The 26,524-nt window shown below is 40.8% G+C and overlaps 2 protein-coding genes across 3 annotated transcripts in view; one reads left to right on the top strand and one right to left on the bottom strand.

The window, feature by feature from the left end:
• Positions 1 to 6,935, top strand: part of LOC143280845 (uncharacterized) — an 8,782-nt gene extending 1,847 nt beyond the window's left edge. Inside the window, exons 2-4 of the mRNA XM_076585564.1 lie at positions 59 to 274; positions 915 to 1,121; positions 3,128 to 6,935. Coding sequence (XP_076441679.1) covers positions 59 to 274; positions 915 to 1,121; positions 3,128 to 3,313 — 609 coding nt within the window. The 3' untranslated portion in view covers positions 3,314 to 6,935. The remainder of the gene's footprint in view (positions 1 to 58; positions 275 to 914; positions 1,122 to 3,127) is intronic.
• Positions 6,092 to 26,524, bottom strand: part of LOC143280844 (clathrin heavy chain linker domain-containing protein 1-like) — a 24,637-nt gene continuing 4,204 nt past the window's right edge. The window contains exons 2-10 of one of the 2 annotated variants that reach the window (XM_076585563.1): positions 26,144 to 26,338; positions 25,415 to 25,602; positions 22,719 to 22,861; positions 18,433 to 18,584; positions 17,488 to 17,662; positions 15,648 to 15,890; positions 14,662 to 14,836; positions 11,421 to 11,854; positions 6,092 to 8,512 (exon numbers count right to left, since the gene is read on the bottom strand). In XM_076585563.1, coding sequence (XP_076441678.1) covers positions 8,298 to 8,512; positions 11,421 to 11,854; positions 14,662 to 14,836; positions 15,648 to 15,890; positions 17,488 to 17,662; positions 18,433 to 18,584; positions 22,719 to 22,861; positions 25,415 to 25,602; positions 26,144 to 26,332 — 1,914 coding nt within the window. In that variant the 5' untranslated portion in view covers positions 26,333 to 26,338 and the 3' untranslated portion in view covers positions 6,092 to 8,297. Of the gene's footprint in view, positions 8,516 to 11,420; positions 11,855 to 14,661; positions 14,837 to 15,647; positions 15,891 to 17,487; positions 17,663 to 18,432; positions 18,585 to 22,718; positions 22,862 to 25,414; positions 25,603 to 26,143; positions 26,339 to 26,524 lie in introns of both variants that reach the window. The other variant, XM_076585562.1, reaches the window with a different exon arrangement.

Here is a 26,524-nt window from a genome sequence, read left to right on the forward strand (position 1 = left end):
AACAATTTATTTTGATGAACAAATTGAAAATACTGATAATTATTAGTAATGATTTCAGACAGGTGTACCAAATCGAGCTCTGGACATTGGCTGTGCTGTGGGACGATCAACCTTTGAACTGGCTCGGAAAGTGGACGAAGCCATTGGTGTTGACTTCAGCCAGGCTTTTGTGGACGTGTGCAAGGAGTTGAAAGAGCGAGGCACCATGGACTACAAAATGACGACAGAGGGTGACTTGTACTCCGAGCTTAAAGCTGTTGTGCCATCAGATATCGTATGTTGAACTTTATCAGTTTCGTGTCATGTGTGTGTGTAGAGTTTGAATGAAGCAGCATTGACTTGTTATTATTAGGGCCTGTCTGACATAGTCTGTTTTTGTCAAACAATAAATGAAAAATAAACTGTAGTTTGTAATGACATGAAAGTTGATAGTTTATGTTACCTCAGCATAGTGCAGGCCACTCAAGTAGAATATTGTAAAAAGTGATGATCTTATTACATTTTAATTTTTATACTTTTGACTGTAAAAGTCCATGAGTCACGAATGGAAGTTGACAGTCTCACAAAAAGTATGTTTGTTCCTTCAGAGGACATTATGATTATCATATCACAGGTGATTCTAGTTTGAAAAACAAAAAACATTTTGAGTGAACCAAATTATTTTAACCTGCAAAATCCAGGTTTTTCCACTGATGATTTTGTATACAATTTATGAAGGATAAAAATAAAGAGTAAAAATACCGTCTGCTTCTTTGCAGGTTACAGCTGGAACTCATTTCACAACTGCCAGTATATTATGCAGCATAAGCATCTGAATGGACAGTCAGGAAGGCTCACAATAATCATTAAAAAAAATTTAAAGCCAGAGTCCACAACACAGTTTTCAATACATGTGCCCAACTCGTCTGTTACAGAACCGAAAGAAGACAATGTTTGTACAAGGGGATGCATGCAACCTCCCTAGCAGCCTTGGGCAGTTTGGTGTCATTCTGGCAGCTAATTTGGTGTGCCGCTTACATCATGCTCGTCAGTTCCTGAGGGATTTGGCCTCCTTAGTAGCACCTGGTGGTATCCTGGTTATCACAGCTCCCTACACCTGGCTTGGACAGTTTTCTGACAAGGTAACAACATTGTCTGTGCTTGTTCCTGTTAATGACAAGTTTTCACATTGGCAGATTTGCTGTGGCCGAGTGGCAAGGTTGGGCTAAATGTATGTCTTAATTGTGTGTGAAACTCGCTTTGTGTGGAGTATGGAGGGTTCAGAGGTGGAGGAGGATTGGATTTGTGTGTGTGCAAGAGTGCAGTGTGTGCATGAGTGAGTGTGTGTGTGTGTGTTTATAGATTTTGTTTTGTTTATTTTGCCATTACCTTCCACTGTTGTAACCATTATTATAATATATTTGACCACACTTGTCACTGTCACTGTTACTGTCACTCGTCCTGAAACCTTGTTTGGTTGTGGGGGTACTGCACTGCTGAATGTATCACCGTTTTCCATTTCTGGCAGTTGTGGGACAGGGCCAAAGTTTTGGCAAAGCCCCTCTCTGCCCACTCAGTGATGTTTACCCATTTCTTTCATCACCATAAAGGGACTATAGGTGTCTTCTTTGCTCACTTGAACCAATGGCTCTCTTGGTGCTCATCACACTCAGTAGATCACAAAAACCTTTCCATCATGGACTACACAAACTTCCTTGCCTTTCTTTCTTCCTCCAAAGGCCTCTCTCCTTTGGCAGTCCAGGTTCACTGGGCTGCTGTCAATTCAACCCTTCAACAGCTTAGTGGCCCATCTTTCTCAGGCAAGCCCCTTCTCAGGGTAGTAATACGTGGGGCTTCCCTTAGAAGTTAGTCATGCAAACAAGCCACATATGACACCTTCATGGGACCTATTCCTTGTCCTACAGTACCTACGCAAAGCTCCATTCCAGCCTCTTGCTGTAGCCCCTTTCAAACTTCTGGCAATGAAAACACTCTTCCTCATCTTTCAGACCTTGGGCAGGAGATATAGGTCTATTCCCTTAGTCTTAGTGGCCTCCCACAAGACTGCATTTGAGCAGAAATGATCTTTTTCCACCAGATCACTCCCAGACTTTCTAGTCAAAAACCAGCCCCCAGATACACAATCTCCCGTCATTTTCACAAAACTTCTATCCTCCATCTATGCCCCAGACAATGAGAACTATTTCTTGTGCCCCATCAGGGCCAGGCATGTCTACCTCAAGAGGTTGTGACCTTTCTGCTCGTCCAAACAATGCCTGTTCATTCGTTGGAACCTTGACCATTCTTGTGACATTGCCAAGATATCTCTGTCCCGATAGCTAGTAGATGCTATTAGAGGTGCTTACACACATGCATCGTTGGAACTGGATGCCTCTTTGGCCAGAGCTCATGAAATAGGGCCTGGTCCTCTTTTACGCACTCCAGGTGGCCTGCTACAAGAATCCTCCAACCTTCATTAATTTCTACCTGAGGGATGTCTCATGCTTATGGGATGACGGCTCCAGGGGCATCACCTCATCAGTAGTTGCCCAGAAAGCCACCTCCACATCCAGAAGATAGACATGCTAGCCATCCATCCTTGACATGCCAGTCTGCACCAGTCAACCATGGTAGAGCATGTATAATTTAAAGGATTTTTTTTTTCCCTAAAATTATATTTATTCTAACATACTTACCATGACCCACAATAAATAGCCTCCCATCCTCCCCACTGCTCTTTTCTGTATGCTGCGCTGTTGATGGTTGAATGCCATCAGAAGAGGGCACTCTACAGACATGCTCAGGGGAATTAATATACTGTGGGAAGGTAACCAGCCACATCAACTTTTGATTCCACCCCATAAGTGAGGAAGTAGTTTGCACAGGACAAGGAATCAGAACCCTGCCAGAGTCCACACAATTGGGTCACAGTATGTTAGATTAAACATAATTTCAGGGGGAAATTTTCACACACACACACACACACCAACATGCACACACACACACACACACACAAGTTCAAAGAGGTAAGTATAACACATGTCTAAAAAGCACAGATCTTTATCTGTTGCATGTGACTTTCTCATTAATCATTGAGTGTTTTTCAAAGTCACACTTTTTTGGTTTTGTTTTTCCTTCTCTTTGACAGTCTGAGTGGCTGGGTGGATACAAGGACAGAGATGGCAATGCAGTTACTGGGTTTGACACCTTGAAGAAAGAGCTGGATTCATCATTCATCCTTCTAGAGGACCGTAACCTGCCTTTCCTGATCCGAGAAACTGCTCGCAAGCATCAGTGGACTGTGGCTCATGCTACAGTGTGGCAGCGCAAATAAAGCCAGCCTGTATCCAGGATCTTTGGACAGTTGCCTTTGTGTTACTTCGCGTGCTGACCTGTGTAATCATGTAATATAGTTTTAGTTCTGTGTAACATTTCTTAGCTCGTTGTTCCTGGGAATTATGGCTGAAAATGATTTGATGACTGTTATTATGAAGGGGTGGAAATGAATTGAAGATGAAGAAAAGTGATGGGTCCAGTGTTTGGTTGTCCAGTGTGTTGATGGATCTTGTGCTTGGTTGTGAAGTGTTCTCAAAGTAATTGCGTGAAATGAAAGAGGGACAAAAGGGAATGTTGGAGTTCGATGACCCAGTAATGAACATGTTGAAAGTTTGATTTGTAGTAATACTGCAGAATAATTGATGTAGAAGTGAAAAGTGTGATTTGTTGATTTGTCATTAGCTTAATGCGATTTATGTGTGACAAATTCAGGAGAGTTAGAGTAGTTTACACATAATAATTGTGTTGCATTTTTAAAGTTTGTGGACATTACAGGGAAGTTCATCTTTGGCAGCACTGGTTTTGGGTAAAGAATGTGCATGCAAGGCTATAATTATATACTCTTCCATATTTGATATGTAATTGTTATAAATAGGTGCCATGTTGCATTTACTAGAATATGCACTCATTTGAGAGCCAGATATTCTCGTAATGTACTTGAAAATCAGCTTCAGGATGACTTGGGTTTTTTTTCTCAACTCTGATATTGTCATATATGTGCCTTTAAATTAACATTCCTTTGACTTGGCAGAAAAAAGTTCTTTAGTCAGAGATGGTTGTTGGTGAGAATTACTGCAAAAGACTTTGTAAGAAATAATTTCTTTGCTTTTAGTTACAAGTCATCATCAGTTTTTTCTGATTTAGTCATTGATTTATTCATTTTATTAATGAAACCAAATCTTTCCTTTCTAAGGCTTTCATCTTCTGTTAACGCAGTGCGTTTTAGGAGTTGGGAATCAGTGATCGTTGTTGATATTTTGGATCACTTGTTCTGAAGCAAGCAGACTGTGAGGAGTAAGGAAGATGGTCTTGATCAGTTCTAAAATGGCTGATTGAATATAAAGCATAGAAAGAACAAAGGAATCTTTAAATCAGTTTATAAAGGATAACAAACTAAAATCATTGGCTGTGAAGATGCTACATACATTGATAGGGTTAAGGGGAGGTGTGTAGTTTAGCATTATCTTTGACAAGGATTTGAATTCAAGTTGTACGCGGTTAAGCTTGTTGATGTTCTCCTTTTGAACAGAAAATTCCTTTGTGAAGTTGGTGTGGTAATTTTCTGTTGGTATAAGAGAGATAAGGAGAGGATGTATGGGCATGCATAGTGTTTGTGTGCATTTTTGTAGTTTCAGCTGTATGTGGATGTAAATTGTAAAATAAACAAACAAGTTTTACCATCAAAGGCAACTCAAGTCAACCATTTTCAAACTGTTGAAGCGAATTGTTGTTGATTGTTAAAGTTGGAAAGTGTTAGAGTGTGGCTAATGGTGCAGCTTTCTGGCACTCTTTAGTCTCTAAGATGGAAAAGACACCATTGAAATAGGTTCTGGTCAACAGTATGGAAGAAATTTAGAAGACTATCAACACAAAAATGCCTGGATCTATGCAAAAGTAGGTAAAATGTGTGCTCAATGTTTGATTATTGTAAATGATGCTGGGAACTTCGAACTGACTCACAATTTCCTGAAAAGACTGCCAGTTTACTGTAGACAATGAAGAAATTTGTGGCCTGATTAAATTCCTGCATACATTCAGTATACTAAGGAATGAATGTCCCTTTTAAATGGAAGTGGTGTGGGTGTTACTGGTGATGTGTATGGTGCAGGTGAGGTGTATGTACTGTTCGTTTTCTTGGGGTATATTTTGTTGTTGCAAATTTATTCACAAATGACATGCAAAATGGATGAGCAAGTTTTGTTGTTAAAACAGTGCAGTTTGAAAGCGGGTGTTTCAAGGTGGTGTTTTTTGCTACTGAGATTGATGGTTACAGTGTATATTCAAGGGTGAAGTGCTTGCATAATAGAAATCATACAAACTTCAGCTACCAGTTGAGTTGCCCAAGCACAATTACTTTGAATGGGTTCACATTATATTTTTTTTCACTTGATATTTTCACATGCTGTTTGCAGGTCTGTCCTTGAACCAGACAAAAACATTGTGGTGGTCGTTAGTTTTCGTTGTTACTTGAGATATTTTGGTGTTGGTTTTGAAAAAGTATATATGGATGTTGCCTTTTTTTTTCTTTTTTTTCTGATTTTTGGACAGTATGAAGATTATGTTAGGAAGCATGAGTTTCTGGGAAAAGTGATGGGTTTTTTGTGTGTGTGTTTTTTTTTTAATAATGGTTTAACACCAGAGATAACATGAGAGATATTAGCTTGATAGATGACCTGAAGCTTTTTGGATGACATTTAGTTTCTTATCAATCTATGTCCAGTACTCTGCAACAGGAAAAAAAAGATGTTGATTACATGACTCAGTTCTTGAACTTGAAAGCTTTTATTGAGATTACAGCTTTTGTAATTTAGAGTTTGGATAATGTACAAGTGATAAGTATTACAACTGGGTTTTTGTGTGTGCTTTTTTGTGTTTTTTTATTGATAGGTTTTTGTTATTTAGATTTTAGATTGTGTACTAGTATTAAGTATTCAAACTGTTTTAGATTTTATAATTGTCATTCATAAAATGAAAATCTTCATAAAAACTTAGATTGCATTTTACTTATGTGAAAATAGATGGAAAAAATAATAAATGTTCTCGTGTGATTTTTGAAAAAAAAAAAAAAAAAAGGTTTGATATTGCTCTTAACCATAGGACATGGATGAAAGTATTTTGTATCATTTTGCTTCCTGTTTCCTGTGAGTATCCATCATGTAACCAGAATTTGTTTTCCTTTCTTCCACTGTGATCTTGATAAAACAACACTGTTGCTTTCTTATTTCATTGTTGTGATGTCAGCTTATTTTATTATGAATCGTCAGGCCATGCTTTTGGTACTGCATTGAATATTTCATTGATTGAACTATGTCTTTGATAGCTAATGTGCATATAAATGATCTCTTATTTTATGGGGTTTTTTTTTTTTCAACATTCCTGACACACCCATGTCATGTTTTATTGTCTGTAATCAGATTGAACTGAAATAAGAATGTTCACGTCATTTTCATGTTTAACTGAAGCCAGATTTATTAAAGCTCAACTGAAAGGACATGCTTTTATTTGTGGTAAGAAATCCGAGCATTGTTAAAAAAAAGTGGTTTTTTTGTTGTTTTTTTAAAAGGACAAAAACATGCACAAAAACATTTGTTGAGACAGACTGACAGGAAAATACTTCGTGAAAGTGATTGTCAAATAAACAGTAAATGAAAACTTCAAAATGTTTGTTGCAATTTTTGTTTTTACTCATTTTCATTCAATACAAGATTTATCAATATTATCATTGAATTTATATCATATTTATCAATATTATCAAATGGCCACCCAGGCTTCTGTTCTTTTTGTTGTTGTTGTTGATTTGCTAACTCTTTATTGTTAACTAGTTTTAAAAGAAAACAAATTCCAGATGTTCTTGATGCATAATGTAACATCTTAAATAAAGTTTGATATCTGAAGCTATACATACTTCTGGGTATGTTATGTACGTGTGATGTTCAGAGCATCACCTGCACTCACACACACACACACACACACACACACACACACACACACACAAATTGTGAATCCAAAGTTGTGTTCCTAGAAGTATGAAGGCATATCAAGGTGCAAGTACAGCTCAAGCAAGGTAGTTCTGAAGCAGAAGTAATAATAATAATGGTATTTATATAGCACTGAATCTTGTGCAGAGACAAATCAAAGCGCTTTCGCACCAGTCATTCACACACATGCATAACTCTAAAACTGGAGAAACTGAAGACAAAGAAGAGGCAGGTAAGAGAGGCTGTCTTGGGAAGAGGTGAGTTTTAAGGCCAGACTTGAAAGAGCTGAGTGCGGAGACCTGACGAAGCGAAAGAGGAAGTTCATTCCAAGTGCAAGGTCCAGAGGCAGAAAAAGAACGGAGGCCAACAGTGGAGTGTTTGAATCTGGGTATGTGTAAACAGAGTGGATCCAAGGCCAATCGAAGATAACGAGATGGGATGTAGAGGTGAAGGCAGCCACAGAGATAGGAAGGGGCAGATTTGTGAATACATTTATAACATCGAGTGCTGATCTTGTTCTTCATTCTGTGTGAGACAGGGAGCCAATGGAGATGTTGCAAAAGAGGAGTGATGTGCTCAGATCTTTTCTTTCTGAGGACAAGTTGGGTAGCAGAGTTTTGTATGCACTGAAGGGACTGAATGGATGAAGCAGGCAAACCAGACAATAGAGAGTTACAGTAGTTAATGGGAGAGAATGAAAGAAACAACAAGTAAAGTACAGCACCTTTGAAAAGATTTGGAGTGGAATTTTTCTATATAATCACAAGACACTGAGAAGTATAAATATTGACAAAATTGAACTTTTAATGTACAGTTCTGTGAATAAAAACGAGCTTCAGAGGACAGTAATCAGAATTGCATATTTCTCTCAGCATATTCAGCTACTCAGCATTCTCATACTCGGTCAAACAAAAAAAGAAACCTGACTTTCACGTTCATGAGTTTGACCTTTTTTTAAGTATTGTTTTATTCTTGTTCTGTTAAAGCACATTACATATACAGATGGTTCAAACACCAAAGATCAGTCTGGTTGGGGGTGCACTACAAAGCAAAATGGAAAATCAATCAGGGAAGAGAAGGCTGTGTACATGTGATAAGGGTCCACAGTGCTAACATCTGTCATCTTTTTTTTATATTTTTATTTTGTTTTTAGTATCAGTTAACAGCAGATTGAAGGTTTTCACAACTGCATTTCAAAACATCCTCAATCTTTATATCACAGAGTTAATCATGGTGGTATCACAGGAATATTATTAGCCTCTCCTCTCCAGTGACTTCAGTTTTTCAGTCCAAAGTCTCTTCATTGATGTCACTTTCATCGTGTAGAGTTTGGAAAGCAAGCTTCATGGACATGGCGACAGTGACCACTGCCATCAGCTGGAGACTGAGTTCTTCATGTCCATCCGTTTGCAGTTGTTTGACCAGCTCCATCCACTGAGAGTGGGACGTCACATCATCGCTCGACACAAGCTTGTGCAACATCTCCCCTCTGGGCATTCCTTCTGGAACAGTTTCAGTTTGAAGAATGTGTTAAAGCATGTGGATGTATATATGCTATACCAATTCTGCTGTTAAAAAAAAAATCTGACTTTTTGTCTCCTAGGAACAAAAGTCAGAAAATAATTTGGTAAAGTGTGGATGGGGAGATGGGATCCAGATGTGTAACACTGGTCATGCTGCAGGTTCAGAAAATGTCATATGTCATGCTGCACTCCAGAAAATGTCATAATATGTCATGCTGCAGGTCCAGAAAATGTCAATATCATGCTGCAGGTCCAAAAAATGTCATAATGTCATGCTGCAGGTCCAGAAAATGTCATAATGTCATGCTGCATGTCCAGAAAATGTCAATGTCATACTGCAGGTCCAGAAAATGTCACAATATCAGGCATCAGAATGGTCTGCGATCCGCTAATTTCAAAGGATTGGGAGACCAACGACCGCGGTTTCGTCTTGGGCAGCTGTGGATTAAATCATTCATGGAGCGTGATCTTATTCTCAAATGGTATCCTTGAATGGCTTGCTCTGTTTTTGTGAACAAATTGTATTCTTAAACGGCACATTCTGTTATTGCACACTTCGTGCAAACAAGTGTCTGTGCCATCTTTATCAGTATTTAATTGCTGTCATGTCTTCCAACATCCACCGAGATTTGGACGCATACAATGACAGTGGTTGCAGCAGGGACTGGCAGTGGTCATAGTGCTTGAAAGTATTCACTTTTGGTGAAAATGGTAAAGAGGAAAAGGAGCACAATGGCCTGTGGACTTGGAAGGTCGACATGCCAGGGAAAGCATGATGCATTCTGTGCAATGTTGATTTTGTTTAAGGATTGTGGGGTGTGACAGCGCATGTGTGTATGTAAGAAATATTTGGCATGAGTGTAACATTTCACTGACAATTCTGACACATTAGAATAAGTACAATACTCTCAGGAAAGGCCTTTAACCTTTCCCGTACGTCGCCTAAAATTTTGCGCGCCGTACATCGTGGGTGTGCAGAAACCCATGGTTTCTAAGAAGGAATGACCCCTCGCTGTACGTCGTGGGTGTGCAGGCACCCATGGTTTCTGTGTACGAACTAACCCTTCGCTGTACGTTGTGGGTGTGCAGGCACCCATGGTTTCTGTGTACGAACTAACCCTTCGCTGTACGTCGTGGTTGTGCAGGCACCCATGGTTTCTGTGTACGAACTAACCCTTCGCTGTACGTCGTGGGTGTGTAGGCACCCATGGTTTCACTGAAGAAATAAGACCTTGCCGTACGTCGTGGGTGCACAGTAACCCACACCTGTCCGTAAAGCAAATTTGACTTTTCTTCAGCAGACTTGCATGCGCAGTTTCCACTTGTGCGTGTAGGCTATTTACTCCAGTGCTTGACCAGGCGCATTGTGAATAAGTTTTGCCCGTGAGAAGAGAGTGTTGTTACTTACAAAAAACGGTTTTTTTGTTTTTGTTTTTGTTCTGTGTGTGTGTGTGTGTGTGTTGTTTTTGTTGTTGGTTTTGTTTTGTTTTTAGCGGCTACACGCCCATCCTCTTTCGGTCAAGGCTATCCCTAGCCAGTGCTGATATTTCCAACTAGATAAAAAGCTGTCAATCAGTTGCTCCCGATCATTCTCTACAAGAAAAACAGTTCATTCAATATTGTTGAAGATATCTAGTGCAATAAATATTGTTTTCTGAAATTAGTTACAACTTTAGAGTAAAACTTACCGCAGACTTGAACTGGGATACGATCAACAAAAGACAAGGTCACTCTGATCTCTCTCTGTAGCGAGCCCAAGTGACGTCACGTCGACAACGCGTGGCGCGCAAGCTTTGCATGGGTGGCTCCACACCCACGACGTACGGTGTGCAAGGTTTATTCTTTGGGAGTATGGGTGTCGTCACACCCACGACGTACTGGGACATTAATTGATTAATAACTTCTTTGTTTATGTATAAAAGAAAATAATGTTCAGTGGATATGTAGTAAACTATATTATGGACAAAGTCATGAAATTATGTGGAAGTGGCTTCAATATTACTTGAGTTACAGAGCAAAAACACTTGTCTGGGTGATTTCACACCCACGACGTACGGGAAAGGTTAAATACTGTAAGGTTTCTAATTTCTCTTCAGTTTTTTGGGGGGCTTCGCATCCCTAGCCCCCATTTACACTACTGGGGCCTCGGCAACCCCTGGACCGCTGTCTCCTTCAGAGGATTGGACTCTGGGGTATTCTGATGCCTGGAATGCCATGCAAAAATGTTTGAATAAAATGCAGATTGGACTGGAGGCAGATTGGATCCAGAAGCATAGTATTCATCGTTCAGCAGTTCAGGTTTCAAACCTTTACCAAGATGTTCAGAATGAGATGAAATAAAAACTGTGTTAACCAAGGTTTTAGTTTTAGAAAGTAATTAAGACAGCATTCCTCTACACTTTGATCAAATATCTGCTGAGAATGAAAAGTGAAAGTTTTAGAGTAAGCATTTTTTTTTTTTTTATATAGACGTCACTCCTCCTAGAGCTTGATTACATGCAGTGGATGACATTGGCTACATCCAGGTTTTATCCACTTTTTCAATGTCAGTATGAGTAGGTCGTTGTTTTTCCAGCCAAACTCAAGAGCTGGGATAACAAAGAGAAATTTACTCTCTGCTGCCTTCCAAATCTCAATCAAGTTAATAGGAAACACATATTGTGAAACCCAGGTTTCAAACCCAGATTTATTACTATTCTTTCCCAACCCACACACCCACCCACAAAACATAAATCTTCCAGATAGGTTCAGAAACCAAGAAGGAAAAAACCCAAAAAAACCACAGATTTGACATCCAGACCTATTACCACCCCCACTATCACCCCCCACCCTCTCCATGAGATTTACACAGTTCTCTCCCTTTGATGGGTGCCACCTGCCTCACCTGGCTTGGTGGACAGCGGGGTGTACACCAGCTTCTGCAGCCAGTTCTTGCCCATCTCCCACTGACCGATGCGACACAGCTCGACCAGCACCACCCCCATGGGCAGCAGCGGTCCTCCTCCCTTCACACCCTTGCTGCCTCCTCCCACCCCCTCCTCTGCATCCTGGTCCTTCAGGAGGATGTCGACCAGCTGCACAGAGGGGCACTGGGCCAGCAGCTTGAGGAGCACATCCTGGTCCAGGACTCCTTTAGCCTGTGCATGCTGCAGGGCCATCTGCACCTTGCCCTGTTGCAGCAGGCACAGCATGATGTCGGGGTGGGACCTCTGGTGCTGGAAGACGTGCTGGGCCAGGGCCTGGGCACCACACATGCAGGGCACCTTGCAGGAGCAGTGGTCACGGATCAACTGACCCATCTCCACAGATGGGGTCAACCTGAAAGGAGAAATGATAAGATTAATGAACGACAGGAGCACAGGTGAAAAAATTAATTTGGTGGTTAAAAGGTTAACGATGACGGTCAACCTGAAGGGACCCAAGCAATAATTTTCTAAATCAAATCATGTTGCTTATATTCCAGCTGACTGCAAAAGGGCCTGTCAGTTTTTAAAACCGGTGAAAATGAGCCCAATACCAATATATGTTTCAGACCATGTCAAATTTAAATCCAGTTTCTTCTTCATTCATGGGCTGTGACTCCCACATTGTATACTAGAGTGGGCTTTTACGTGTATGACCGTTTGTACCTCCACCATGTATGCAGTCACACACCGTTTTTTGGGGGTGCATGTTGGGTATGTTCTTGCTTCCATAACCTACCAAACACTGACATGGATTACAGGATCTTTAATGTGCGTATTTGATCTTCTGCTTGCATATACAAAGGAGGGCTCAGGCACGAGCAGGTCTGCACATCCACTGACCTGGGCGATCGGAAAACTTTCCATCTTTTACCCATGAGGCACTGTGACTGGAATTCAAACCTGGGACCCTCAAACTGAAAGTCCAATGCTTTAATATTAACCCTTTTGCTGCAAGGAAAATAAGATTTAAGTGAAATCTATTTGCCAGGGTTTTTTCGCAAAAAATGGGTATAAATTTTCAAAAAATTCTGTGCTCTTTGTTATTGGAGAAAGACCCATAAAAGTATATATTTTCTGAAAGGTAAATGAATAAAGAATACAAAACACATGCTGTTTTCCCATTTTATGTATTTTTAGTGACATGCTGTTGTTTTGAAATCAGTGTTTTGTTTTTTGTCACATTTTCAACTTGTTCATTACAAACATTAGTCAGGTAATTTGCACAAAAAAATCATATTTTCTGGACAAATGGATATCTGCAAACACAAAATCATACTAGAACAACCACAATATATATATATATTTTTTTAAGAGATAGATACACAATATATTGTGACTTCTCCAAGTGATAAGATGGATGTGAGGCCACGCCCCCTCAGTCTCCATCCCCCCTCCTCTTCACCCCTCTCACACGGTCACTTGATACAGTTCTCATCAGACCGCGTTGGCTGCGTGCCAAGAATATTGCTCTGCTGCTAATTCGGTCATGTCGACTGCTAACAGTTCAGCCGGCATCACTCACTGACAGTTGCATCTTGGCCACTCTCTTGATTGCTCCCTTTATTTTTTTTATCAAATTGTCCTATAAATGTTCATCACTATCTTCTCCTTCGAATTTACGCTTCAATTCTTTCTGAGCATCAGCTAAAGAAAGAAATCTTGGTTGATTTAGTTCGTCACGATCGCATGTCTTGAGCACGGCGTCAGTCCGACATTTTGTTGAGCGAGCGAGGAGAGAAGTCAGGCAAACACTTGGACAGTGACCCAACCAAAACGTTCAAATAAAGGACTGCTTCATGACGTAGATGGGGTTTCTAGCTATGAATAGAATCTAGAGAGATTCCCCAGGCTAAAGCTACCACGATTTTTGTCAACGAAGTGAATGCAAACCAGGGAAATGTCAGAATATTTCGATGACGAGTTATCTTGTCATTGTGGCAGCGAAGCATACGTGCTTGCCATGACGAGTTATCTCATCATGCAGACAGCCTAGGGGTTAACCACTCGGCAGCTGCGCCCATCAAATCCAGTTTAAAGCACTGACTGCCTTCAGGAACTGAAGAAGTGTCCAGAGTGACCTCCTGGAAATAACAGCCTGTTTATGTTTTGAATAAGTTTATGAACAACAGGAGTTAAGCAAAAATTAAGTTTGTGGTTACATCGATGACAATGACTGATTATGTCTGAAAGAAAAAAATGAACTCAACAACATTTCCAAAGAGAGAAGACCCCTGAACAACATAGCAGTTAATTACTGTTATGCACTGACTTATTTATTTATTTATTATTATTATTATTATTATTGCTTCCTTTTTTTTTCTTTTTTTTTCTATATCACAATTATTATTTATTTATTTATTTACTTATTTATGTACACTTATAGTTGACTTCAGCAAGTTTTTGCACCTCATACATGTACATATTATTAGTAGTGGTATTAGTTTTTTGGTTTTGTTTTTTTTTTCTATTATTTATTCACCTTTTTTTTTATTTTTAAATGTATTCATCTATTATTTATTCAATTTTTTTTTCTTTTCTTTTTTCTCAAGGCCTGACAAAGCGCGTTGGGTTACGCTGCTGGTCGACGGTCAGGCATCTGCTTGGCAGATGTGGTGTAGCGTGTATGGATTTGTCCGAACGCAGTGACGCCTCCTTGAGCTACTGAAACTGAAACTGAAACTATGCACTGATTGATCACTGCACTTGACTTGTGACAAAGGCGACAGCCGAGTACAAACTGATCTTCCAATTTTTTCTACTGAAGTTGCGTTAATGACTGACAATAACCAAAGAGCAGTGTGATCCTTCCCAAGTTTTTCAGCTAAAGTTTCAGGTCAATGGATTCATCTTCTTTATGTAAAGTTTAAAATCTTTGTTTAAAAAGACTGTCTTTCTTTAGTTTTACTGTTTTTTTGTTTTGTTTTTCAAAACTGGCTTCTGAAACCCCAGTCTCCAGTTCCCCTCCCCTCTCCCCCCTTTCCCCATTTCTTATAACGTGGAAAGAAAAGTTATATTGAAATAACCAGCAGTTCTTATAGTGATTATCATTTTTATGCATGTTACAAAACAGAATGTTGCCCATGTGGGTTAAAAAAAACAACTGACAGAGACATGACCTTGTATATAACACTGAGTATTGTAATTGTCAAGGTCACTCACTTATCCTGTGTGAGCCAGTGGTAGATGAGGTCCAGACGATTCTCATTCAACCCAGCCTTGGCACAGTCCAATGAAAGACCCTCATTGGGTCTGCTAGCCGCTGATTTGACCGAGGACATCATGGCATCACAGAAGGCCAGCAGGGGTGACCGACCTTGGTACCCTGCCTTCACATCTAACAAAACAGATCGTCACACAGACATTGTAGAGCCACAGAGGCAATCTGACAGCAAGAGTACAAAATTACCTCGTTACTATGCGTTCTCTTATTCTGGAAACTTTATGAAGAAAGTATTTTTTTTCACTCAGATCAAAATATAATTGAAATATACAGGTAAGTTCAAACTTTTGATTCAAAAGTTTGATGCTGAGTTAGCAAACTTTCTTCTACATAATTACCACCTTTTGTTGTGAAGATGAAGCGAGCTGCAATAACAAGAATCCAGTCTGGGTACATAAATAATTTCTCTGTCAGTAATTTTATTTTCAGCCTCTCCATGCTGCACATTTTGCTTGTCTTAGCATGTTTGATTGGTTAAAAGAAATCCATGTTTGCTTGCTTATCAAGATAACCTTTACTAAGTCATTCCATATATTGCGTGTAAAAAAATCTCAGAGCTATGAATATCTGATGAATAACATTTGTCTTCCAAACACACCTGATGGCAAATAGAATACTTTAATGTTACATTTGAATTGGCAGAAGTGTGTGCCATCAGTCTGCTATTTTCTTTTCCTGACAAATCATTTTCAACACCTACAATTAACATGCCAACACACAAGCTCACACACATTTACACAGATACACAAGGACATGCATGCTTGCAAACACACACACACACACAGACTGAGCTTCTAACAACTTTTGTGTTGTGTGATGCCATTGATAACAAGTTTTTCTTTTTACAAAAGTATGACTGTATTTTTCTCTGATAACTGAACTTTACAGAACAAAGTTTGAAAACAAAAATCACCACACAAAGCACCTCTGAATTTGGCCAACGTAGCCTGAGTTCTCAGGATGCCTTTGGGACTGTTAGCTGCATGGATGGCGGCCTCCTCGAACTTGCTGTCCTCAAAGAGCTCATTGAACTTCTCAATGTACTCCAGCATCATTTCTGCCTCCTTCTCTTTGTTGGGGTCATCGTCTTCAAAAGTGCTGGATTGGGTGGGTTCTGAGGAAGTGCCATCCCCTTGATCCCCTGCTGCTGTGGGTGCAGCTGTTTGCTCTGTACGTGCAGAAGAACGGACAGGAATATGATTAGACAAGAACTGATTTCAAAATTTAAGGAAGAGAATCGGCTTGTGGAAACGAATGTGAACATGCTTAGATATTGATAGAACACTGATGGGTGCAGCAGCTGAATGGATAGAATGCTGGACTTTCAATCTGAGGGTGACGAGTTTGAATCCCTCTTGTGGTGCCTGGTGGATTATGGACGGAGATTTTTCCGACCTCTCAGGTCAACACATGTACTGACCTGCAAGAGTCTAAACCCCCATTGTATGCAGAAGATCCAATACGTACATTAAAACCCCCTATGATCCATGTCAGTATTTGATGTGTTATGGAAACATGAACATACCTAGCATGCATATCCCCGATAGATTATGGCTGCCAACATGGCAGGGTAAAAATGGTCTTGCAAATCCATTCATACATATGCGTGCCGCCCAGGAACACAGAAGAAGAAAAAGATGCAAATCTCCCACACAGCCTTCCCATCTCACTGACAGAGTGGATAGCTGTTAAGGATTACTAAAACAGACTTTGCAGGTGATATGTTTTCTTCCCCATTTGATAGTATTTTTCCCATTCATCTGTTTCACACTTTGGAAGAAAATTCTTGTTCATTTTCTTTTCTTGAAAAACTATGCAGAAGAAATTAGTCACACATGCCTGAATATTTGTATTTTGTATTTATCTTTTTTGTCACAACAGATTTCTCCGTGTGAAATTCAGGCTGCTCTCCCCAGTTTTATTTGTTTTTGCTATCTACAGAATTTTGCCAGGGACAACCCTTTTGTTGCCATGGGCTCTTTTACGTGCGCTAAGTGCATGCTGCACACAGGACATCTGTTTATCATCTCATCCGAATGACTAGAATCCAGACCACCACTCAAGGTCTAGTGGAGGGGAAGAAAATATTGGTGACTGAGCCGTGATCGAACCAGCACGCTCAGATTCTCTCACTTCCTAGGCAGATGCATGACCTCTAGGCCATCACTTCACATATAAAGTATGGCCGCTTAAATGGCATGGTAAAAGTGATCAGATATGGAAAAGTTTACTTGTAGAAAAACTGGTAAATGCGAGTTGCAGCCCATGAATAAGCCAATTCCTTAAAAACATAAGGCATAAACACACAAACATACACAAACTTAACTGCATCTGCACAGACACACATACATTGCAATGATGTAGGGTTATACTTCACTTTATACTCAGTAATCAGTCCACCACTTGCAAGAGCAGAATGTTCATATGTTGTGTGATGTCAGTAACCAAAGCTGGGCCAAAGAGACACACTGATGTTCCTCAGGCATTTTTTCAGATGTGCCTGCCCATGACACCCTTATGACAAAATTCTGGTGGGTGCAAAGAAAATTCTTAAAAGAAAACCCCCAAAAGTGAGTTTATTCATGAACAAACATCTTGCAAAGTCTGTTCTGAACTTATCAACAGCAATCAGCTCCTTCTTGGTCATGAAGTTGGTTAAGACATGTCTTCACAAGAGAACACTTTTTTTTCCCATCTGCTTGCAAGTTGTGTTGGCATAGTCTGAACATTTTTTTTTCTTCTTCTGAAAATGTGAGTTGTTTCACCTTTCTCACCAGCACCCAAAGCATGCTGAAAAGCCAGCATGACAGCATCTCCCACTGTCTGATGCGGAGGTTTCACACGGTTGTAGGCTTGAGCAGCCTCCAGCGCTATCTTCAGCCTCTGACCTCGGGCCTTGAACACCTGGCTCTGCCACAGCAGCTGGTCTCGATAATTCACCTGGTACACAGGCAGAAACAGAAATCGGACAATAAGAATGACCCAGATGTGTGCAACAGCTGAATGGTTATTTGTGTTGGACTTTCAGTGTGAGGGGCCTGGGTTCACTCATAGTAACAGCACTTAGTAGATTAACTTACACAGTACGGCCAGTCCTCTCTTCTCCTCTACACAGACCCCTCAGATGTCCAGTGGGTGTCTGAATGACCCAACCTTTAGCTTCCATCGTCAGAATTGTGGTATTCTTTGTCAACATTCACCTCTTCCGTATAAGAGCCTTCCGCTTGCAATATTTGATGATGGTAATTGGGGTGAAACGCTGTTAACGTCGTCTCTTTCGCCGTTCGTATGGAGAGAGTTAAGGAGTGGAGATTTTTCCTATCTTCCAGATCAATGCAAAATATCAAATACGCATATTACAGTTCCCATAATCCATGTCTGTGTTTGGTGGGTTATGAAAAAAACTTACACACCCAGTATGCAACCACCTAAAATGCAGCATGGCAGGGTAAAAATGGTTATACACATATCAGTCACAGATAAGAATGAATGTGGGAGTTACAACCATCAAATGCAAAAAGAGAAAAGAAATGCCCCAAATACAACCGGCTGGCACACATTTGTATATGTGGATGAAGATGCTTACTTATAAGCTTATGGATATGTGCGTTCATGACAGAATGCAGACAAGGAGAGGGAGGGAGGGAGGGAGAGAGGAACAGGGGTGGGAGGATGACGACTAATGTTCCTGGAGTCAAAACCACACCCACCTTGTTCTCTAGTGTGTCTTTCAGCTGAAGTTTCTGAGTCTTGGGCAGGAAGCGTGTCTTGAGACTAATGTTCAGCTCCTTCAGTGTTCTTTCCAGTCGTTCATTCTTCTTGTGCAGCGTGGGCAGGTCTGTGGCCTCCTCCAGAGTCAGGCCTGAGACAGTCAAACAGAAAACAGCAGGTGAACTGTTGCGCTGTGTGTGTGTGTGTGTGTGTGTGTGTGTGTGTGTGTGTGTGTGCGTTGTGTGTGTGTGTGTGTGTGTGTGTGTGTGTGTGTGTGTGTGTGTGTGTGTGTGTGCGTTTGTGTGTGTGTGTATGTGTGTGTGTGTGTGTGTGTGCGCGCGCGTTGTGTGTGTGTGTGTGTGTGTGTGTGCGGTGTGTGTGTGTGTGTGTGTGTATGTGCGGTGTGTGTGTGTGTGTGTGTGTGTGTGTGTGTGTGTATGTGTGTGTGTGTGCGCGTTGTGTGTGTGTGTGCGTTGTGTGTGTGTGTGTGTGTGTGTGTGTGTGTTCGTTGTGTGTGTGTGTGTGTGTGTGTGTGTGTGTGTGTGTGTGTGTGCGGTGTGTGTGTGTGTGTGTGTGTGCGTGTGTGTGTGTGTGTGTGTGTGTGTGTGTGTGTGTGCGTGCGGTGTGTGTGTGTGTGTGTGTGTGTGTGTGTGTGTGTGTGTGCGTGTGTGTGTGTGTGTGTGTGTGTGTGTGTGTGTGTGTGTGCGTTGTGTGTGTGTGTGTGTGTGTGTGTGTGTGTGTGTGTGTGCGGTGTGTGTGTGTGTGTGTGTGTGTGTGTGTGCGTTGTGTGTGTGTATGTGTGTGTGTATGTGTGCGGTGTGTGTGTGTGTGTGTGTGTGTGTGTGTGTGTGTGTGTGTGTCTGTGTTGTAGAAGTAGTAGGTGAAGCAAGGGTGATTTTTCCTCTCTGTTTTTCAATCGTGCTGCCTAGCTTCTCATCTGTTGTAGCTGCTGTCAAAAAAACGTAGCAACAAACATTTCAAACTGTGGTCAATATGGTACAACCTATAAGAGGTCAAGCAACTTGTCTGGTCAGCCATCACTGGTGGAAAGATAAGGTGAGTGATAACAACAGTGAGCAACAGTAAGACACCATTGTTGACTGGTGTATGCATTCACGCATCAGAACTTTTGAATGAATGATCATGGAGTGAGTTTGATGGTAGTCTTTCATGTGACACTTGAGCTAATTTTGGAGTAATCAATATTTATTTTGAGAATTTATCAGCTGAAACAGACAGGAGTCTAACATGTCACTCCCACATGAGGATTTTCAAACATGGAAAGAAACAGGTGAAATGTTTAAACAGAAGGATATGTGAAATGTCTATCTTTATGCTTGCAAAGTATATGGATATGGAAAGAAATCTTCTGCAGGAAACACAAAGTCGGAACTTTTTTTAATTTTATTTGCTCTAAGACTAATTTGATATTTAATATTTGTCATATTTGTGTATTCATTTACAAACTGGCACATATGAATGCTGTTCACTTGACCCTCATTGTCGTGTCAGCGACCATCTTCATCCTGCCAACGATACTCTCCGCCTTTTGGCACGTTTTTCACATCCCTCTCATACCATCCGACCTCTGCTCTCACACTGCCACTGTCACCATGGTGAACATCAATGACATCAGAGCTTTGCTCAGCATGCCATGGCATAAACACTACAGACTACACGACGACACGACACGGCGCATCATCAGCCTGGGCATCAGCAGACCGAAAATGAAGAGAGGAACCAGAGCGGGCAGACTTTGCCATTTGTGGGGCTATGTCCCCTGCACTGACTGTCCTCCTGTCTCCGATGTCAGCCCTGCTGTTGCTGTCACTGTCACTGACAACGTTACATCTGCTGACCTGTCTGGCATATCCTCTAACGTTGTTCCCGCAGTGTGTGACGTCAGCACTACTGACAGTACCCCTGATGTGTTACCTTTTGTGTTGACACATCCACTTCATGCGGCGCTGTTTGTGCTGCTTCCAACCTCAACACACGTGTTCATGCTGACATTTTTACTTCCCGTGACACTGTCCCCTCTGATGACAATATTCCAAACTGTAATGTATCCCCTGTGATAGCCTCTGCTCCGCTTCCTACTCCTGCCACACCTGTCTCAACTTCCAGACCTTTGTCTGTCTTCCTATTGTCCTTGATACAATCAGGAGGTCAGAAAACCGAGAGGATTGGAGGATGCTGGTTGCCAGTTCACCTGTGGTGCACCAACGGTCCACAAGACTATGGGATAGGTGAAGGTGAAGGTGAACTGTCCTCCACTGTTCAGTCACCATCTTCTTCTTCCACTGTCTGTCTGACTCACCTGCTTCACCATTTGGTTCCTCTCTACTTACCTCTGATCTCTTTCATGCCTGTCTGTTCAATGCTCAATCTGTCTGCCCTGATCAAAAGACTGACTATATTTCTGATTATATTTTTGAAAACAACTTTGGTATTGTATTGAAACCTGGTTTAAGTCACAAGGTCACGAACCCAAACATAAACAACTGACCCCCCCTGGATACAAAACTATGTCACTTCCTCGACTGTCTCGTGGAGGTGGCATCACCACTGTCTACAGAGACATCTTGGAGTCTTCCCTCTCCTTCTCCCATAACCACGCCTTTCCACATGATACCTTTGAAATGCTAAAAGTCACTCTCAGTGTTCCCAGTCACTCAATCATCTTCTGTTGTCTCTATCGTCCTCCTCCTAGTCGTAAAAACAACCTAACGTCTTCTCTGTTTCACGATGAGTTCTGAACACTACTTGATTACTACAACCTTCGTTCTGGCAAACTTATCATCGTCGGAGATTTCAATTTTCATTTCGACAAACAAACTTCCACTGATGTCAAACACCGATGTCTGTCTCTGCCCACTCATTCTCTCTCTCAGTTCGTTACAGAACCAACAAACATATCTGGCCATACGCTGGACTGGCTCATCACACGTGACTGATGCCATGATTGCGTCAGTGACTGTAACTGACAAACTTTCTTCTGACCATTCTGCTGTTATATTCTTGCTTAATATTTCAAAACCTACCAGAACTAAAAAATCTGTTACTCATCGCCTGGTGCTCTTCACACTGTACACTGCTCCTCTCGCTGAAATTATCAAACGCCATAATGTCAGTCATCATTCTTATACTGATGACACTCAACTCCAGAAGAGTGATACCCCTGAAAAATTGTTGTCGCTCTTGCAAGAAACATCCAACTGCTTCCTGGACATTCAAAACTGGATGATTCGAAATAAGTTACAATTGACCGCGGACAAAACTGAAGCAATGATCATAGTAACTAAACAAAAACTGTCTTCCATCACAGTTGACACAATCAAACTTGGCAGTACATCCATCCCTCTTTCCACGTCAGTCAGGAACCTCGGTGTTGTCCTTGACAATACACCGTCCATGCAAAAATTGATCAGTCAGACATGTCAATCCTGCTACTGTCAACTGCGGCGCATCAGTTCCATCTGGAAGTATCTGTCCACTGACGCAACATCTAGACTTGTCGTTTCTCTCATTCTCTCTCGCCTTGACTACTGTAACTCTCTATTGTTTGGTTTGCCTGCTTTGTCCATTCAGTCCCTTCAGTGCATACAAAACTCTGCTGCCCTAATCATCCTCAGAAAGAAAAGATCTGAACACATCACTCCTCTTTTGCAACATCTCCACTGGCTCCCTGTCTCACACCGAATAAAGTACAAGATCAGCACTCTATGTTATAGATGTATTTACAAATCTGCCCCTTCCTATCTCTGTGGCTGCCTTCACCTCTACACTCCATCTTGCTCACTACGATCGGCTTCGGATCCACTCTGTTTACACATACCGAGATTCAAACACTCGACTGTTGGCCGCTGTTCTTTCTCTGTCTCTGGACCTTGCAATTGGAATGAACTGCCTCTTTCTCTTCATCAAGTCTCCACACTCAGCTCTTTCAAGTCTGGCCTTAAAACCCACCTCTTCCCAAAATAGCCTCCCTTCCCTGCCTCTTCCTTGTATTCAGTTTCTCCAGTTTTAGAGTTATGCATGTGTGTGAACGACTGGTGTGAAAGCACTTTGATTTGTCTCTGCACAAGATTCAGCGCTATATAAATACCATATTATTATTATTATTATTACACACAAAAGAGTTGAAAAAAGCACATATAAACAATGGATCACTCATCACTCTCTTAATCTACACACAAAAAAAGTTCAAAAACTTTTTAAAAGAAGCAGTTGTCATATTTTGTTCTGAAATGTTACATAATGATAAAAATGTTTGGGTGCAAACCTGGAATCTGCCGGCGGTCTTTCTTGACTTCACGTTTGGGTGGTTCTATCATCTCTGGTTTCTTTTCTCTTTCTTCACGTTCAGCTTTCAGTTCCTGTAACTCTTCGTGCAGCCTGTCATTCTCCTTTCTTATGATGGAAATCCTGAACAGAGATTCATAAACACACAGCTCATTACTGTTCAAAAAGTAAAAGACCAGACTTGCCATACTGTCAGATATATTCACAAATGTTCAATAATGAGATCTGATTAAAATGCAGTGGTTGTCATGTCAGTAAAAATTTAACCCCTAGGCTGCCTATATGATGAGATAACTTGTCATTCCCTGGTTTGCATTCAGTTTGTTGACAAAAATAGTGGTAGCTTTAGCCTGGGGAATCTCTCTAGGTTCTATTCATAGCTAGAAACACCATCTATGTCATGATGCGGTCCTTTATTTGAACGTTTTGGTTGGGCTACTGTCCCAGTGTTTGCCTGGCTCCTCTCCTCACTCGTTGGACTTACGCCAGCTCAAGACATGCGATCGTGGCGAACTAAATCAACCAAGACTGCTTTCTTTAGCTGATGCTCAGAAAGAATTGAAGCGCAAATTCGAAGGAGAAGACAGTGATGAACTTTTACTGGATGATTTGATAGAAAATAAAGGGAGCAATCAAGAGAGTGGCCAAGATACGACTATCAGTGAGCGATACCTGCAGTACAGATTTAGCAGACGAGAGAACGTGACCGAATTATTAGCAGGACACAGTGTGAGCGATATTCTTGGCACTCAGCCAACATGGTCTGATGAGAACTGGATGAAGTGACCCTGTGTGAGAGGGGTGAAAAGGAGTGGGGTGGAGACCTAGAGGGCGTGGCGCCACATCCATATTATCACTTGGACAGGTCACAATGCATTGTGTATCTCTCTTTAAAAAAAAAAATATATTGTGGTTGTTCTAGTATAATTTGTGTGAGCAGATATTATCCATTTATCAAGAAAATATGATATTTTAGTGCAAATTACCTGACTAATGTTTGTAATGAGCAAGTTGAAAATGTGACAAAAACCAAAACACTGATTTCAAAACAACAGCATGTCACTAAAAATATATAAAATGGGAAAACAGCATGTGTTTTGTATTCTTTATTCATTTACCTTTCAGAAAATGTATACTTTTATGAGTCTTTCTCCAATAACAAAGAGCATAGAATTTTAAAAAAATTTATACCAGTTTTTTTAATGAAAAAACCCTGGCAAATAGATTTCACTTAAATCTTATTTTCCCGGCAGCGAAAGGGTTAAAAAGCAGTGATGATGATACATCATTTTTTTCTGGTGTAATTGTTTTTATATAATAATGTAATGAGAAAGCATCTGTCAAAAGTACTGGAATGTATCATATTTAATTGTGTCAACTTGATACCACAATCATGAATAGTACACAACACCATATGGCAAGTGAATGCTGTTCTTCAGCCAGCTTATCTCCACTGTTTTTGCACTGTGAAAGGGATAATACAATAAGAATGACACATCAAGCATTGATAACAACACACAGACAAAGAACATTCAAAGGATGGGTTGCAAAAAAGAGAAGGCAAAGAGAGAAGAAGAAACAGAATGTTGACGATTTTTTTGATTCAGTGTATTTTTGTCAGTAAAACCCTATGTCAATGTGTCAGAAAACCATTGTGATTATGTGTGTTTTCATTCAAAGAATGCCAGTTCTTCTTCTTCTTCTTCCTTGTTCGCCTACCGTTAGATGAGCAGCCTGGTGTTCTCGATGAAGGCTGCCGTCCATCGCAGCTCCTCCAGGGTGCTGTACAGCTTGGCTTCCACTGCTGTCGGTGTTGGCCAGTATTTCCTCCTGGATGCTGCATGCGTCCTACAGTCTTGAAGGATGTGGTCAGTTGTCATTGGTCCCTCACCACAAGGGCACTCTCCACTCTGTCCAATGCCAAATTTTGTGTGCATGTGGTGGAGCAGACGGTTGTGTCTAGTCCTCAGGCGGAAGATCTTGACCTGTTCCTGTCGTTCCAGCAAATGGTATCTGTCTTCTGGGTTATATTTGGGGTGCTGGAGGCGCCACTTTATTCCTTGCTGTGCCTTCATGATTGTCTTGATTTCATCGTATGACACCAGTTTGTTGGCCTGCTCTTTCTGTGCACCGTCTTTTGCCAGAATGTCTGCTTTTTCATTGCCTCTGATGCCATAGTGTGCTGGTACCCATTGTATCACCACTTTCTCCACTCTGGCACTCAGGACAACAAGGGCTGAAGTTAGATGGTTCTGTTCTTAGCAGCAGGAGTTCTTGAGGGCTTGGAGCACGGATAGAGCATCTGAGAACACCACCACCTGCTCTGTTGTTCTTGAGGAGTTCTGCAAGACTGTTGTGGCAGCCTCACAGAGGACTACCTTGCTCTTCATCCCAAGATGCAGAATCATTTCATTTGTGATTCCGTCTAGTCCAGGTGACTTCTTCAGGTTGAGACTCTGCAACACTTCCTCCAGCTCTTTCTCTGTGGATGCTGTGGTCATGACTTCCTCTTGGGGCTCTTTCTCATGAAGTTCACCTTGGGCCCTGTGCACTGCAGCTCTATGTTCAGGAGGGACTTCCAGACTGCAAAGAATGCCAGTGAGTATTGGTATAATTTTTCATGCTCATTTGAAATGAAAAGTGTTATCTATGTATTCAGAGAAAGTGAATCATTACCTTTCTTCCAGTTCATCGGCACGCTTTTTGTAATTTCTGAGTGTGGACGGCTCTGATGCCATGGCTTTCAGCTTCCCTTGCAAGAAAACAGCCTCTCGTTGCCCTGTGCGAATGGTTTCTATCGTGTCTTCATATTCCTTTTTGATGGCAGTCAGAAGAGTTTTGTAAGATGTTACATGTTCGATCACCTGCAAAATAAAATTGTCTATTTAGAATTAAAGGGTGAGACGAAGAATGACTTTATGACAAACAGGAAGCAATGACTGACAGAAATATAGTAAAAAAAATAACTTTCTGATATATATTACATACAATAAAAACAAAAGTGTATGCTGGAGCCATTACTTTAAAACCTGGCTAACCATCTATACCTAACATATGATCATGTTAAAGCATTTCAAGGTATTGCAAACGTGGAATATCTGTTACTCTGTCATGAATGTCCTGGATATTTTTTTATAATCATATTTTCATAAATCGGTACTACACTTTTTTTTGGCATTACATACTGTTATGGAACACACACACACACACACACACACATATTTAATATACAGAATATAATATACAGAATCATGTACATAGGATGATGTAAAATATAAAATCTACAGATTTGTACATCAACACACTCAAGCATGTTGCATTCACACACACACACACACACACACACACACACACAAACATCAACTTTAAAGCAACAATAAAAAGAAAAAAAGCAGAGAGCATTACTTTATTGAAAACTGATTTGTAGACCAAGTATCGTTGCTCCTCACTTTGGGGGTTGATTTTGTTCAGTTCCCGATCTATGAAACCATTCAGTTCATACAGGAATTCTCTGTCTGCCTCATTGGTGATGATGGGTGGAAGCTTTGACAACCCTGAGGTTGGAGTCGATGATCGACTGGAAAAACTGGACATCTTGCTCTGAAAAAAAAAAAAAAAAAAAAAAAAAAAAAAAAAAAGCAAATTGCAAAAACCCAAATTTAACCATTATTAAAGGTTTTACCATATTCTACCAGTTCATGTCATACAATCATTGTCATAGTTAGTAGCTGTGATTTTTAATGAAGACAATTCTTTTTCTAGATATATGAGTCAATGAGGAATTAT

This window comes from Babylonia areolata, chromosome 4, assembly GCF_041734735.1.
Source record: "Babylonia areolata isolate BAREFJ2019XMU chromosome 4, ASM4173473v1, whole genome shotgun sequence".
In the NCBI taxonomy this organism is placed as follows: domain Eukaryota; kingdom Metazoa; phylum Mollusca; class Gastropoda; order Neogastropoda; family Buccinidae; genus Babylonia; species Babylonia areolata.